The sequence below is a fragment of the Protopterus annectens genome, chromosome 1.part2 (genome assembly GCF_019279795.1).
Source record: "Protopterus annectens isolate FY-2018-M chromosome 1.part2, PAN1.0, whole genome shotgun sequence".
Classification (NCBI taxonomy): Eukaryota; Metazoa; Chordata; order Ceratodontiformes; family Protopteridae; genus Protopterus; species Protopterus annectens.
Window position 1 is genome coordinate 955,107,712 of NC_056727.1, and position 16,469 is coordinate 955,124,180.

Genomic DNA, 16,469 nt, shown 5'->3' on the forward strand with positions numbered 1-16,469 from the left:
CTAGGACATAAGGTTATCTCATTACAAATGTTATCCTTTTGTGAGGATGAGGGTTAACCTAAGCTGCCTTCTTGTTTAGAGGTTACTCAGAGTGCAACAGGTGAGAACAAACAAACTTGACGAAGCAAAAAAGCAAATATAAAACACACCAAACAGCCAATACTTAATCCAGCAGAAATTTTCTTTATTCTCTCCAAAGATCTGGTACCTCGGCCATTCGCCTTCAAAGGATCACAATTCAATGTTACTTAGTAGTAGTATTTATATAAACATTAATTGGATCAATTATTCAATTTATTACATCATTAAATGCAAAAAAGGAGGGAAAAAAAGCATCAGAAATATATTTAAAGTGACCTTCCTATTTATAAATTCTTATATAAATATATGAATATTAGTATCAAAAATATAAACATTTTATGTTATTTATTTGATCAAAAAATATTCATAACATGTTAAATAATCAAATTATCATATGCCTAGTTCTAAATTCAATCCTAAAGGTTTTAAAGTATTATATTTTAGAATCATTCTAGTTTCTAGCTCCAATAATCTGTCACAAATATTATCACCTTTACAACAAATCACTATCTTTCCTTCTTTTGCTGACATATACTTTGAAGTAAAAGCATTCACTCGCAAGTTATTGCTAAGGGTGTATTTTAAAAAGTTTAAGAATATGAATGTGGATATTACTGTTCAAAATGAAAAAAGTAATGAAAATGAAACTGGTTTTGATGACAGTTTAATGAATTTGTCAGTATATGATTATGAACATGATGAATCTGATTATTTTTTGGAATGGATGGAGGATGGGGAGGAGATGTTCTTGGGTTTATTTTGCTCAGGCTGCTGCTAGTGAACACTAAAGGAGAGCTCCACCTGTTGGAGGGGTGTTCAAATGAACATGGAAGATCAGCTGTTGGAAATATTGTTGAGAAACTGGAGATGTGAAGTTGTTCTGTCTCGCCGTTCATTCTTACAGATGGGTTCGGAGCCGATCCTTGCCTCCGAGTCGGCCTACTACAAAGCTCGAGGTCTTCAGACAGCTCAAGGCCAAGTCCCTATCCCATGATGCACCTTGAGTTACCCCAGATCTAGTTTGCCACTGCAACAGATCGGAGGTTTCCAAGCACAGCTCGGGCCAGTATAGCTTTTTCTATAAAACTTTCTAATTTTTTTCTCTTATATTAATAGTTATTGATAGTCATTGCAAATTATAACTTAGATCTTTTATAGCTTTAAAGTTTGATAGTTCTCTTTCTCCCTTTGGCTTTCATTTTTTTTTTTTTTTATATAGGCCTTTAGTATCCCTTCCCTTCTTGGTGTGCCTTATATAGATAATCAGTTTAGTGTTTTACAAGCATTTATAGATAGTTAAATTTGGTGATTGTGTGTGTGTTTATACATTTATACAGCCCATTTGTTCTTTTAGGGGATATTTACAGTTTATATTATAGTATACTCTAAAGTTGTTAAAGTTTGTGTGTGTGTACTTTCTTGTTGAATAACTGAAGTATTTTTAGTATAATAGTGTTATGGCTGACCAGGATAAAGAAAAACATCCCAAGTCTGGTTTTAAAAAATGTCCAAAGTGTGGACAAAAGATGTCAGTGACAGATAGTCACGTATATTGTGTTTACTGTCTCGGAACCTTGCACTTGCAAGAGGGCTGCTCCATTTGCCATTCTTTTTCTAGTAGAGTATTACATAAGAGAAAAAGAAAACTCATTGATAGAGGACTTTTAAAATCTTCCTTTCAGGAAGCTTTGAGTGACCAGGCTAAATCTAGCCAGTCTCCCAAGTCTTCTAAGGCTTCTTCTACTGATGTGACATAATCTAAAAAAATGTCGACGTTGGCTCCACAGCCTTCGGAGCTGAGCATCCTGTCTTTTCAGAGCCGGTCCCAGTCCTGGAACTGGTCTCCGAAGGATTAAAGTCTCCCATTCTCCAGTCGGTACCACCCTCCATATATTCATCTCAGTCCTCTATCAGCCTATCCGATTTGGATGTGGATCGTGTGGTGCAGAACTTGCTACAGTACCAGTGTTTGCTAAATTTTTAACGGCTCCGACCCAAGTCGTTTTGGAACCGAAGACTTATGCCATCAGCTTCTTTTCCTCCTCTGAGTCATACCGGTCCATCGGAGCCAGAGGAGTTGGACCTGACGATTGTTGAGCCTTCGGAGCCGATGCCTGCTCCAGTGCCATCGGTTCCATTTACTCGGACTTCCTTGGTGCCAATCGAGTAGTCTAGGAGCTGACACTCTCCGGTTGGTCTGGAGAGGATAGTCGTACTTCCGACTTTGCCTCTTGGGGCCTCTGCTCGGATCAGTTTGGTTCCTACCTTCAGTTCAGAGCCCACTGTTCTGGTGCCGAGGGAATCGGTTGTTTGTTCGGATCCAGCAGTTCCTTCTCATCGGAGCAGAGGTGCCTTCGAAGCCATGAGAAGAGTGATGTCCCTCAGGATATCTACAACTTCAGGTCCAACTACCTCCTCCCCAAAAGCGCCTGTGTCCACTTCTGCCTCACAGATCCCTTTGAAGCGTAGAGACCCTGAACCTCAAGAAGCCCCACTGGGTAGCCCCTGCTCTTCTGAGACCTCACCAGAAGTTCCCACTAATGAGGTTCCTAGGAAGAGAATTTGCAAGAGGAAGCACCTAGACTCCCCGCAGGAATCTCTCCCATCTGATACCGACTTAGATGAATCAGAAGGGTCCCCCTCTGAAGATATCTCATTTGCAGAGATATTAGAAATCCTTAAGCAGAGGGATGGCTGGAAACCCACCAACCCTACTGAAGATGAATCGGTTCTCCTGAAGGCTTTCGGGTCTCAACCCTCCACCTCTTGGGTGTCTCCACCCTTCGATGAGCTCATGGAGCTGGTCTCACAAAGGGCATGGGAGTCTCTGGACACCATGGAGCCTGTCCCTAGGAGGCCCAATAAATTTATTTCTTATGAGAGCGATACTTTTGGTGTTGCAGTACTTTCAGGACTCTCTCCCTCTGGAGACAATTGCAATTCAGGTGGACAACATGTCAGTGGTCTGGTACTTGAGCAAACAAGGAGGAACCAGGTCCATTCCCCTTTGTCAAGAGGTCCTAAGAGTATGGCAGTGGGTACATCCACCCAGCGATTTCGGATAGCAGTGCACATCCTGGGGAAATCCAACATGATTGCAGACAAACTGAGCAGGACAATTTTGTTACCTCACAAGTGGTCCCTCAAAAAAGAGATAACTGAGAGAATATTCCACAGATGGGGCCAGCCTTGCTGCTATCTTTTTGCTTCCCACATGAACACAAAATGCAGAAGCTACTTTGCCGTGATTCTCCTCCGGGAGATTCCTCAAGGGACACACTTGTACACGATTGGCCTCCGGGTCTCCTCTATGCATTCCCACCACTTCCCTTGATACCCAAAGTACTACAGAAAGCAAAAGCCTTGGGAAGGACCATCATTCTAATAGCCCCTCACTGGCCTCGTCAGATTTGGCTCCCCTTCCTTCAACTTCATCTATTGGAAGAGCCTTGGATTCTGGACCCAGTTCCATCTCTTCAGTCCCTAAAATTGACAGCTTAGCTGCTCCAATTCCCAACATAGCCAGGTTCCATAATCTCTCAAATGAAACACAGCATATTTTAATATCTTCCCATAAGTTATGTACTAGAAAGTTGTACCTTAGCAAATGGAGGAGATTTTCTATATGGGCTTCTCAAAATAACATTGATCCTTACAAAGCCCCCATTTCCTCTATATTAGAATTTTTGACTATGCTTTTCAACAAAGGAGTGGCGGCAGCTACAGTTCGGGTACAACTTGCTGCCATCTCTAATTTTCACCTTGGCTTTGAAGGATTGAACATAATGTCACACAAGCTATCCAAAGCCTTTCTCAAAGGGACCTTTCACCTCAGACCACCAGTGAAATCCCCTTATACCCCATGGAACCTAAATTTTATGCTTTCACGCATTATTCTTCCACTTTTCGAGCCAGCTTCCTCATGTGATTTGAAATTTTTTTCTTGGAAGACTATCTTTTTAGTAGCCATCACTTCTGCCCGTAGAGTGTCAGAGCTACAGGCCTTGTCCATAAAACCTCCATATTTGGTTTTTCATGACGAGAGTGTCCCTGCGAACAAATCCTTCATTTTACCTAAAGTTTCTACTGAAGCTAACCTTAACCAAATCATTGATTTCCCAGTGTTTTTCCCCAAACACACCAACATCTTAAGAGTATATGCTGCACATACTTGATGTTCATAGACAGCTCGGAGTTTACCTGGATAGAACTAAAGAGTTCAGAAGATCAGAACAACTTTTTGTTTCCTTTTCAGATTCTAAGAAAGGTATGCCAGTGGCAAAAACAACACTATCTAAATGGTTATCTGATTGCATCACCTTCACTTATTCAGCTGCCAATTTACCTTTACAACACAAAATTAAGGCTCATTCTACCAGAGCAGTGTCCACATCCTCTGCCTTTTCTGCTAGGCTTCCTATAGACAATATTTGTGCAGCAGCCACTTGGTCAAGACCTCATACCTTTATCACTTATTGCAAAGTTGATAAGGCCTCCAGAGACGGGGCTTCCTTTGGATCTACTTTCCTGAAAAACATACTCCCATAAGCCACCCGAGAAAGATAGTGCTTGTGATGCTACCCATCTGTAAGAATGAACCACGAGATAGAACAACTTCACATAAAGAAGTTATGTACTCAACATAGCATTCCATGTGAGTTGTTCATCTCACCTTCATTCTTATTTCCCACCCTCCTACCCCCTCTGGGATTTTTCGAGGACCGAGATACTAGTTTTATCATGGTTGCTCTGTCTTTCTATGGTTTTTACCTAAAAAAGTGATAGAATGGCATATGGTGGTGTTAGAGGCAGCAAACAAGATCTGCGGTAACTCAAGGTGCATCATGGGATAGGGACTTGGCCTCGAGCTATCTGAAGAACTCGAGCTTTGTAGTAGGCCGGCTCGGAGCCAAGGATCGGCTCCGAACCCATCTGTAAGAATGAAGGCAAGATGAACAACTCATATGGAACATTATGGTGAGTACATAACTTCTTTTATAGCAGTTTCTCATTAAATTATAGCGCACCTTGAGAGTAGTGCTGAAGCTTTATAACTGGTAGATTATATTGTCATTGAATAATGCTTGGGGCAAGTATCTGCCACTTGTTTTGAAGGTGACTCTGAAGTATAGCCTTGTTCTTTCATTATGCAAATTTAGATGTTTGTAGTTACTGTAGAAAGTGTGACTCTTCTTTGTCACTTATACCATAATAGTGTGATATACAGAGCAAAGCAGGGAAAACAATATGTTTGAATGCTTCTTCACTATTTAAAAAATGAAACTATCTCACCTGTGTTTCAGAATTCCCCACCACTAAATTGGAGATGACAGCTGTAGCAGATATCTTTGACCGCGATTGTGATGGGTATATTGACTATTATGAATTTGTAGCAGCACTTCACCCAAACAAGGATGCTTACAGACCCACAACTGATGCAGACAAAATAGAAGATGAGGTAAGATATTGCTTTCATGTATATATGTATATATATATATATATATATATATATATATATATATATATATATATATATATATATATATATATATATATATATACATGTATACATATATATATATATATATATATATATATATATATATATATAGTTTTAATATTAAATAAATTTATATATGCGTAGGTTTTTTTTTTTTTTTTTACTATGGTACATGTCCTTTGTATGTCTGTATGCCAGCAACTGTCACCACCTCCCACCATGCGTGTGCCTGCACACACACAAACTACCACCAACGTATGAATTTTGTTTGGGATTGCACAACTAATGCAGTACCAAGTATGTTACATAATGTGTTTTTGACTCATATTACTTATGCAATATTTCAAATCTGTAGTAAAGTGAGACTGCACAGGTTGGTTAAACACTATCTTCAGCCAAGCATTTATTTCTTTGTTAACTAGGTAAGTAAACTAGTTCTTAGGCCCTATTCAGTTATGACCCAGGTCACAGTGACCTTGTTAAATGCAGTATGCATGAACACTTTAATGTAGCTGATCAGGAGCATATTTTGGAAGGGGTGGAAACAGGTGTATTTGGAGAAAATCCATCCATAGAGTGACCAAGGTCTGGCAACCTTGCCTTATCACAGACAGATTCTCAGTTCTTCTTGCTACAGCATTCTTCACTTGAAATGTGCAGCACAATGTACCTAGTGATGCCATGTTGAGGACTGAAAGGCTGAACTGTCCTTTTGAGCATGTAGCTTTTAGATCAGATGCTTGTCAGAGTGTAGAAGCTAATGCTACTGAGGCAGATTTAGAAGCACATTACAGTGGCTGATTGCATCTTCCCCACAATGTCCACCAAAAAGTGAGATATTTATTAAACAATGATAAAGAATATTCCTGTGCTCTAAGTTGATTTTTTGATTAGGGCAGTGAACCAATGACTGCTTAAATTTAAGTTGAAGATTATAATAAGAGTATAATTGCAATAAGGCGTTCCAAAGTGCATCTTTCTTTGGACCTAGCCATTCACTGAGAACTCTTTAAGGAGGTGAAAAATCCCTTATAATCTTTGCATACCCCATTCATTTGTAAAGAAGGTCGATGGAAGAAAGTGGGCAGCTAGTTTCTTTTAATTAGAGGCACCTAAGGACATAACAAGGTATATGCCAAGTATCCTGTAAACTTTGCTTATGGAGATCCTCTCAGATTAATTACAGCTGATATTTTTCAGTAAGGCCCCCTCCATCAGCTCTGCAATTTGTTTTTTTAATTACAGTGTGGACTTTTCGTCTTAAATCATAGTGAAAAGGTATGCTGTGCAGAATCCTGTGCAGTTGTGGGGTGGGCATGGCTGGCTACATTCTGAAATGTAGGTTATAGTTCTAAATATCCTAGCCACAAATGGTTGACTGTAGTAGGGAATCTTGGAAAAAATTCAGAGGGATTCTGATGTGGCAGGAAAACGGATACATGGGCCATTAGGACACACTAGTCAAAGTCTGTAGCAGTTAATAGGATAACAGAAAGGATAGGGGTAGCATGTACTTAAACTGCATGACTGATAAAACACAAAAATAGAAAAAAATGTCTTCTGGGGGTGACTCTTTTTTAAAGTACACATGGTAAAGACATGGTTTATGTCGTCTTGCTATGTGTACTTCCCAGTGTGTTAACTGAAGAGAAACACAAAAGGGAGGGCTGGTTTAAATAGGGAGACTTCAGTTTGCATAAGAGCGACATCTACCACAAGTCTCTAAGGAAAAAGAGGAGTAAGTAACTATGTGACGTAAATGAAGGACAGTGTAGGTAGTTTGGCTGGGCTTTCTCAAGGCTTTTAATGCCATACCGCATACTATGATAATGAAGAACGGTATGTCAGAAATGTGCTGGTTGAATGATGACTACTGTACATTTTCCATTTTGTATCAGTTTGTATGTATGCAGGCACGTGTGTGTGTGTGTATTATATGTACACACACACACACACACACACACACACACACACACACACACACATAATGCACGCACGCACGTACGTTGCCACAATTAAAAGGGGTAAATGCAAAGGGTTTGTTTATCTGTTTAAAAAAGCAAAAAGTAATTAACAAGGATGAGCAGCAGAGCAAGACTGCTGTTTGCATGGATTAATGATGTGTGAAGTTACAGTAGTCATCATGGTGGCAAAGAGTATGTCAGAATCGTGGCGGCTGAATGACCAATTTACATTGCTTTTGTGTTTCTGTATGTAACCGTAAACCATGCTTCTAGCACATATCATTACACAAAGCAGATTATTTTTAAAATATGTACACCACTGCATACATATGGCATATGTCTGGCTACACCCAAATGTGTGTGTGTGTGTGTGTGTGTGTGTGTGTGTGTGTGTGTGTGTGTGTGTGTGTGTATATCTGTAGAATTTTTTTAACTCTTGCCATTGTGTCAAAGATTTAGTTTTCAGTAGTTAACATGTAATTTGTCATGGTGATTTCTATACTGTGAAAAAGTGCAGTTGTACATCAGAACAGTTCTATGTATATAGCACCCATTGACAGCCTTATTCGCCACTTCTGTTATTTCATTTGTGTGATTCAGAAGATAGCTCAGAAGAAGCCTTAGGAATCTTCCAGTTTTGGCATGCAAGTATCTTTGCATATGTTAAGATATAGATTCATAGGAGGTTGCTAGGCTAGTGGCTGTAGAGCCCTTACAAGCCTAGCCATGTTAATTACAAGTTGCCCCATCCTGTCCTTATTAAGTGAACGTATTTTGCAGAGCTAATCTGCGGTCAGCACTGACTCCTCCTGTCCATGAGGGACAGGGATGCCACTCCCAGGGTGAATTTGCCATCTCCCATCCATTTGTCCAGGTTGTGCTTGAATAGGGTCAGTGAGGAACACTGCTTCACGTGAATTGGAAGTTTGTTACAGAGGAGAGGCAGTCTCTGGGAGACACATTTGTCACTCCAACATGTTCTGTTAATGTCACAGATTAGGTTAAGATCCCTAGAACGAGTGACTCTCATCCTATTAGATTTGCGTACATGAAGCATGTCCATCCATATAAGTCCTGATGACAGGACAAAGGCCGCTGTTAAATGAGACCTGGAAAAGCTTGATGGTAGCCTAACCAAACTGAATGGAAATTTAAAAGAGGCTGTTTTATCTGTGAAGTGTGCAGCATCTTTAGAATTCATTATGTAAGTAATTGAGGTGCTGGGGAAGGCCCCAGATTTGGGGGTTTGAGAGGGGTTTGTAGCACTAATTGTTCATGCCTTTTTTTTTTCCTTATTTTTTTGGCAAATGCTGCCTTTGGAGTTGTCATACTTGTATCTGCATAGACCCGTGGCATAAGCTGTTAGAGCTGTCATGCTTCAAAGTTTAATTGCAGAGTAACCCACAGTGTTACCTTAAACAGATTACTTATAAACTGCAGCATTGCTAAGACACATTGAAATCAGCTTTGCAGAATTAATGTGCACTGTGCTAAGAGGAGAGACATCATATAGAACATTTATTTGAAATTACTGAGAGCTTATCTGGCCCTGTGGTACAGACTGATAAAGCCCTTTCCATTCCCCCAATGACCCATGTCCTACTGGTGTCATAGGTACTGGAGAGGACTGGGTGGAGGCAGATGGTCATGGGCAGCTGATGTTTGCAATGCCTATCATGAGGAGGGGGAGGCAGCCTAGACTTACTGTAATAGCAGCATTAAGACACTGGTGCGCTCCATGCTGTAAGGTGTGTACCGATTAATTGGGAGGCTGTGCCTAAGCAGAATTGCACCCATTGTGAGAGGAGAGGAACTGTTGGCAGCTAGTGGTCAGTTGCATGGAATAAAAAACAAATCACTGATAGATTTTCAGAGTCCATTGCATGGATATTTTTTTTTTTTTTGCTTGTTTAATTTGTAGTAGTACCCAGATGAGAGGTTGACATTTTGTTGTGTTTGTGTGTGTGTGAGACATCTGGCATAATAAATACAAAGTACTTAATCATTAAAAAGATCTTTTTGTATACTGTAATGGTTTTGTTGTACAGCACTCCATGTAAAAATTTGCTTTAATTTCCTTGTACAAGTGTAAATCCTTTTTGTTTATTACTTGCATCACTTTTGTGAAAAATCAGTCGGTCAAATGAAGGGCTGCTGTTTTGCAGTGTTTTCTGGATGGTAGGTTATGTGAGTGTTCAAGTAACTAGTAGTAATGTCCAGAGCAGGCAGAGCATCTATAATTTTCAGTGCTAGGTCATTTTTTGACTAATACAGTGCTTCTATCAAGGTGATTTAGAGTGATTTGTGAAGTAGAAAATGTAGTACAGACCATTTTGTAATGACTTTTTTTTTTTTGCATGATGCAGGCAAGTCTGCTTACCTAACCATCTGTGCATTTTCCTTTTATGTTTAAGGTGACAAGGCAAGTGGCTCAGTGTAAGTGTGCAAAACGTTTCCAAGTGGAGCAGATTGGGGAGAACAAGTACAGGGTAAGGAATTTTATTACATCTCAACATGTTTGTCAAGTTTTTTACCAACTTATCCTGTTCTTGTGTCAGCAGTGTGTTAATAAAGGTACAATTTCCTAAGGCTTTAGGATTTTGAGTTGTGTGAGGGAACTGCAGATGTGATTGACAGTGACTTATGCTTAAACTTGACAATTATCCTTGATCAAGGACCATAAGGCAGACAAAAAAACATACGGATTGCATGCCATGGAACACAGGGATACAAAGGTGATGTCTATGCGCTGTTTGGTTAGCTTTACTTCTTGAAAAGATCAGAATTTAGAATGTTAGTCTCGCTAGCATTCTTGGCTACTCCTCATAAAGTAGCCATTTTAGGGTCTATATCAGAACACCGAACATTCAAAATGTCGAGTGTTCTAATATCGACCCGTTTTCAGCGAGCGCTGAAAATATCAAAGAAACAGAAAAACGAATTTATTCCTAGGGAAAGAATTCGGTTGTCCATTTCTGTTGCTTCGGTATTTTCAGCGCTGTGGTGGAAAGTTACGGGTCGGGTTCAGGTAGGTATGCGATTGTGTGGATGTGAGGGTTAAGGCGGGGTAGGTGAGTTAGGGTTAAGGCGCGGTGAGGTGACTATGCGATAGTGACGGACCTTAGGGTTAGGGTTTGGGTTCAGGTAAGTGGATAGTTAGTGGTGTATGTATAGTTTAGTGTGTAGGGTTAGGTGTAAGAGTTTAGGTGTATGCGTGTGGATTGCTGTTTGTGTGGTGGTTTGTTTGGTGTGCTTGTGTGTGTTTTGGAACAGCAAATTTTTTCCCTAGGAAAAAATTCACTGTTCTGAATGTTCGATGTTCTAAATTTTCGATTCATAGGGTTCGATATTAGAACACTCGACATTTTGAATGTTAGGTGTTCTAATATAGACCCCCATTTTAAAATACTTTTGTAAACAGATTCAACATATTACCTGCTAAGAATTATCTGAGATGAGAAGGTCCATCCTTAATAATCTGGACTGAGGGCATCAGATTGTGTAGGCAGCTTCATAGTAGAAACTTTACCAGGCTGCTGACCTGTACCCTCTACTTGTAGAGCTTTACTAGGCAACATCTTCATGTCTCTCTGCCACATCTAGTACCTATGTAAGAGAAATGGCCCCTGGCTACTTTTTCAACCTTAATTTTTTTCTCTTGATTAGATGGTCTTGTATTCTTTCTTCTTGGTTATGCAGGCTTGAAAGACTTTCATTCTACCAGAGTTAAGGCCTGTGTGTTAATTTTTTGTTTCTGTTGATCATTGTTCTATTGCTGTGGAGCTAGCTGTGTAGTATGGAGGGATAAATACATGACTACAGTGCAGGTGAACTGAGTTTCAATAGCAGGTGGTCATTTGAAGGAGTTGTTTGGGGTAGATGGGAGTAAGAAACCCTTGACGGAAGGCAGCTGAGGCTTGCCACAAGGGTGACACCTTGTGGGAACCCATGCTGTCATGGTGCATTCACACCTGTAGCTAAGGGAAACTTGCTCTGTTTAGGTGCAGTTCTGATGGAGAGAGCACTGATGGAGAGAACAGTGATGGAGCTCAGATCTTAGGCTGTCTTCCCAAGACCAGTAAGCTGGCCCACTTCCCTATCATCCAAATCTCACAGTAGGCCAGAGAGCCATGCAGGATTCCTGTTCAGGAACAAATGGCCTTCAGGGCTGCCATCACCTCAGAATGAATGGGCTGATTGGGTGCCATTGATAGAGCCATTGGATGAGATCCACTTAGGGAAAAAAAATGTGTTGCTCTGTACCACCCCCAGCTCATAGTTACTCACTAGAACAATAATTGGGGATCTTTACAGTTTGTTGCAGTCACAGATTTTCTTGGCAGTTCTTTAGCCTTATGTTTGCTAAAAATGTGCAGTTTTCTTGTTGTAGACAAGTTGTTTTGCCATCTATAGTGACTGCTTGTCCTTTCTGAGGTCGAAAGGTGCATCTTTTCAGCATATGTGACTTTTACCTTGATTTTAATAGCAGTTGTTTCTTTACAGCACTCAACCTTTTGGCTCTTGTGTTTTTAGTTGAATTTATTGGAGATTTGTGCAGTTTCAGTTTCTTCCATTATAATAGCTGGTCAGTATGAATAGCAAGGTCTTCAACATTATAAATTTGGCTGCAGGCTCTCTCCACAGACAGGCAAATGTCATGCATGTTTTATATGAGGAAGAAACATTTTGATCCATATCATGAAATCTGTTATTCTGTGAACCTTTGTCACTTTTGTAAATGGAATAAACTCTTGTTTGCTGTGATAAAATAAATTACTGCAGGAGTAAACTGATTGCTGTGATAAAGGAACTTACTGCATCTACTCCTGAGGAGGCTTTGACCTTGAGAGTCTCTCTCAAGACAGACATTTTTCAGTCTGATGGTGGAGCCCATGTACGACAAAAGTGGGGATTTGAGCAGGGCATTATTGGCTGCAAGGTGAGATCTCATAACCAATAGATAGGTGTAAAGACAAGTGAGAGAAATAAATCAAAGCATAGTGCAGTAAGTCTGACAGAGCAGGTAGAGAAAGTTTTTTTAAGTTCCATCTCCTTGCTCAAGTTCAAAACAGCTCATCAGATGAGTTATTCTTCATGTTAATTATCCGAGATCCTTAGCATATCAGGATAGACCATGTTTTTTCAGAGTTGGTGCTGAAATTAAACAGATTGTTGTCTGTTCTAGACCTTCTCTACCTGGTCTGTCAAGTCGTGTCAGTATTTCAGCAGAGATAGATTACTGAAAGATTTTGAATGCTTTTTTGCAGTTTCAGCAGATGATGTCCCAAGGTCTCCCACCCCCACCTTAATAGTGGGGCAGACAAAGGTCCTTTTGTCTTGCCCAATTTTACAGTTCCACCTCATTAGGCCTTAGTCTGGTGCCTTTCCCTATGAGGTCAAGCATTAATCTGTAGGCATCAGTGTTTCATTTAACTGAAGTGTCAACCTTGGATTAGACCTCAGGCCCAGAGTTACAGTTTAAGGTTGGATCAAATGTTGTATTTTTTCATCCAGTTCAAGCTTTGAGTTATTGGATTAGATCTCGACACCTTTAAGAAGCTGTGAAGCCAGGACTCTGACTACTCCCCTACCCATAATCCCTCCCTTAGTCCAAATACCTTCGATCTTGTTGGCTGCCTGATCAAGGATGATGCGTTTTTCAAGGAGTCTGATAAATAATTTGCACTGCCTCAGCCAGGGATCTCTTGGTCTAAAAATGGGACTTTTTGCTACAGCTTTTTCAAAAACTGGGAATCACAGTCAATCAAGCAAAGAACCATTTGACACTAGCACAACAGATAGCTTTCATTGGATGCCACTTGAATACGAGCAGTAAGATAGACAGCCTCCCAGAGTCCAGGATTGTATCTCTTCATCAAATAGTTTTTCAAGTTCTCCAACACCCTTCACCCCCCTCCCACAAGACTTAATGTTCTTCGTGTTTCACTGTTGCAGTCATCACACTCTGGTTGCCAGGGGTAGCCCTCAGTCGGCCCGAATACCAGAGGCTTAGTTATTGCTGTTGCTCCAGGACTGACATCAGGTCATCAGTGGTATAAAAACAGGCAGCCGACACCATTACATCAGTCTTTCTTGCTGAGGAGCCCGAAGCAGAAGCAGTTCTCATGAATGCCGGTCGGCCACTACCTGAGTTTTCTTTTCCGAAATTGAAGTTGAAGTCTTCTAAAGGTAAGTACCCTAATGGGGGATCCTTTTTTCTTGTGAACAATTGTCTTGTCTGTGGAAAGCAAATACCACACCGAGATTTCCATTCTTACCTGTTTAGGCCCAGACCATGATGGCCCTCTCTGTCGGTTTTGTGCTTTGTTCAACGCCAGAACTATACATCGTCGGACCCTTATCGTAGCTAAATACTTTGGCTGTCGATCTCCGTATTCCAAAATGGCTTTGGTAAGCCATCTGACTACCGATCTTCCGAAAAAACCAAAGGGCAAAGACAGAGACAGACTGCACAGGTCCAAAACTGCCGACGACGCTTCCGTTAAGATAGTCGCCAGTTCGCTGGTACTCAGTGAGGCGCTTTCGCAGCCCCTGATGCCCGCTTCTGTGGATTCATAGGCAGCTACCGAGACTCGTTCGGAGTCCGGTATGCCGTGAGACTCTTTTTTTTGTACGGAACCTGTGGATGTCTCTACCTTGGATGGGGCTGGAGCCGCTGAGCAGGCACCGGCTTCAGTGGAAGTTCTTCACACTACTGATATTCGACACAAACTAACGACTTCTTTCACGTCTTCATTTATCTCTAAAACTACTGAGTTTCTAAGGCCCAGGGTACGAACTGCGCCTAAAAAAAAGATGACCCAAGCTCAAGCACCTGCTTCCTTGCCTCAATCTCAGATGCTTAAAATGGCGGAAGACCTTATCATTCTGATTAGGGGAAGCCAGCCTACCCCTTCTAAAAGAAAAAGACTTGTCCCCAGCAGCTTTATCTGACCAGGAGTCTGACGAGACTGAAGTTTCTGATTATGATTACATGCCCTTGTCCGCTTATGAGTATTCAGATGCAGAGGAATCCATTCCTTCTGCCTCTCCTCCAGAGGATTTTTCCTGTGGTGAAACCCTACGTACCTTGAGAGAGCATTTCCATTGAGAATGCCAGGATTATCCTCAGTCCAAAAAGAGACTCAGGGAATTTTTAAATTTACCACAGCACAGGCCCTTAACTATTCCTCCAGTTCTGGATGTTGTGGATGATGTTTTCATGGAGTCCAGTTTAACTCCTGATACTGTACCTCCTGCTCCCAGGAAACCTGATAGGTATTACAGAGTCCCTGACTCGCACAAAATTTCTTTTCTACAGTCCTAGTGCTGACCCAGAGCTCCATCTCCCAAGGACCTAAAGGAATAAAAGCAACCACAGCTAATAATCCCACCCCTTCGGACAGGGATTCCCGAGCTTTAGACAGATGGGGTAAAAAAGTATACACCTCTGCAACTCTTGCCATTAGAGCATTAAATTGTCAGTTCCACATGTTGAAATACCAGCAACATACAATGGACCTTCTTAAACAACAATTATCCGCCTTTCCAGCTTATGCAGAAAATAAAGTATTACAGGAGCTTATGCATTCTGCAAGCCAAGTTACTAAGCATACCCTGCAATGTGGGTTTGACGTACTAGAAGCATCCTGCAGAGCAGCAGTCACAGGTTCTGTACTTAAAAGGCATGCTTGGCTTAAGGGACAGACCTTGCCAGACCATGTAAAATCAAAATTATTGGATGCACCACTGAACAAAGACAATTTGTTTGGCATCAAGGCAGAAGAGGTTCTAAAAAAGATGGAAGAAAAAGCTAACTCTATGCAGACTGTTAAAGACTTTTTGCAAGTCCAGCTTCTGAGATTCAGTAGGTATTGCCCCTCAAAACACTGGTCCTTTCCAGTCCCCTCACGGCCGGCTCAGAGTAGGCCTAGGGGTTGCAGAGCCCCCAGACAGCACTCCCAGGGAATGCAGAGATCTAAACAATGGAGTACCTCCACTTCTAAAACAGGGAGTGCTAAGCCACCCCCTTATGGCAAGAACTCACAATGACTTTTCAACTCCACCCCTTACTTCTGCCCACCTGCTTGTACCCCTAGGAGGAAAACTTGCCTCCCATGCAAAAAACTGGGCCTCCATCACCAACGATTGATGGGTCCTCAACATAGTGTCCCAGGGGTACATATTTTATTTCTGCATACTGCCAAACCCAAAAGGGTTTCCAGATCTGCCTCCGAACCAGTGGGCAGAGGCACAAAACCAAATCCTGCTCTCCATGATGGCAATTCACCCTTTTCCTGCAGTCCAGATAGGCCAAGGTTTCTATTCCAGACTTTTCCTGGTACCCAGAAAAGAGGGCACCTGGCGCCCAATCCTAGATCTTTCCATTCTAAACACCTTCCTGTTGATACTAAAGTTCAAAATGCTCACCCTACAGCAGCTTCTTCCTATGCTATCCAAAGATGCTTAGTTAGCCGCTCAAGACCTAAAAGAAGCCTATCTGCACATCCCAATCAGAGACTCTTGCAGGAAATATCTGTGTTTCAGGGCATTATCAGTTCTCTGTACTTCCCTTTGGCTTATCCACTGCTCCCAGAGTTTTCACAAAATGTCTGGCTCCAGCCATTGCTTTTTGCAGACAAAGAAATATTCAAATTCACCCCTACTTGTTCAACTGTCTGATTCAGGCAGACAGTCAAGAAAAGCTGTTGCAGCACCTGACCTTTGTAAAGGACCTACTGACCTCATTGGGGTACACTATAAATGAAAATAAATCCAAACTAGTCCCCAGTCAGAAAATTGTATTCCTGGGAGCAAGCCTGGATGCAGCATCCCAGATGGCATACCCTTACTCCAGAAAAACAAGCCTATCTGACAGGCTACTTCTCCCAACTAGCCACCAGAACCCAGTTATCCACTAGGGA

At 41.4% G+C, this 16,469-nt stretch overlaps 1 protein-coding gene across 1 annotated transcript in view; it reads left to right on the plus strand.

Moving 5' to 3' along the window:
- Positions 1–16,469, plus strand: part of LOC122792184 (microtubule-actin cross-linking factor 1-like) — a gene marked incomplete in the record, with an annotated part of 3,579,694 nt that overhangs the window by 3,333,652 nt on the left and 229,573 nt on the right. The window contains 2 exon segments of the mRNA XM_044059907.1: positions 5,385–5,539; positions 9,960–10,034. Coding sequence (XP_043915842.1) covers positions 5,385–5,539; positions 9,960–10,034 — 230 coding nt within the window.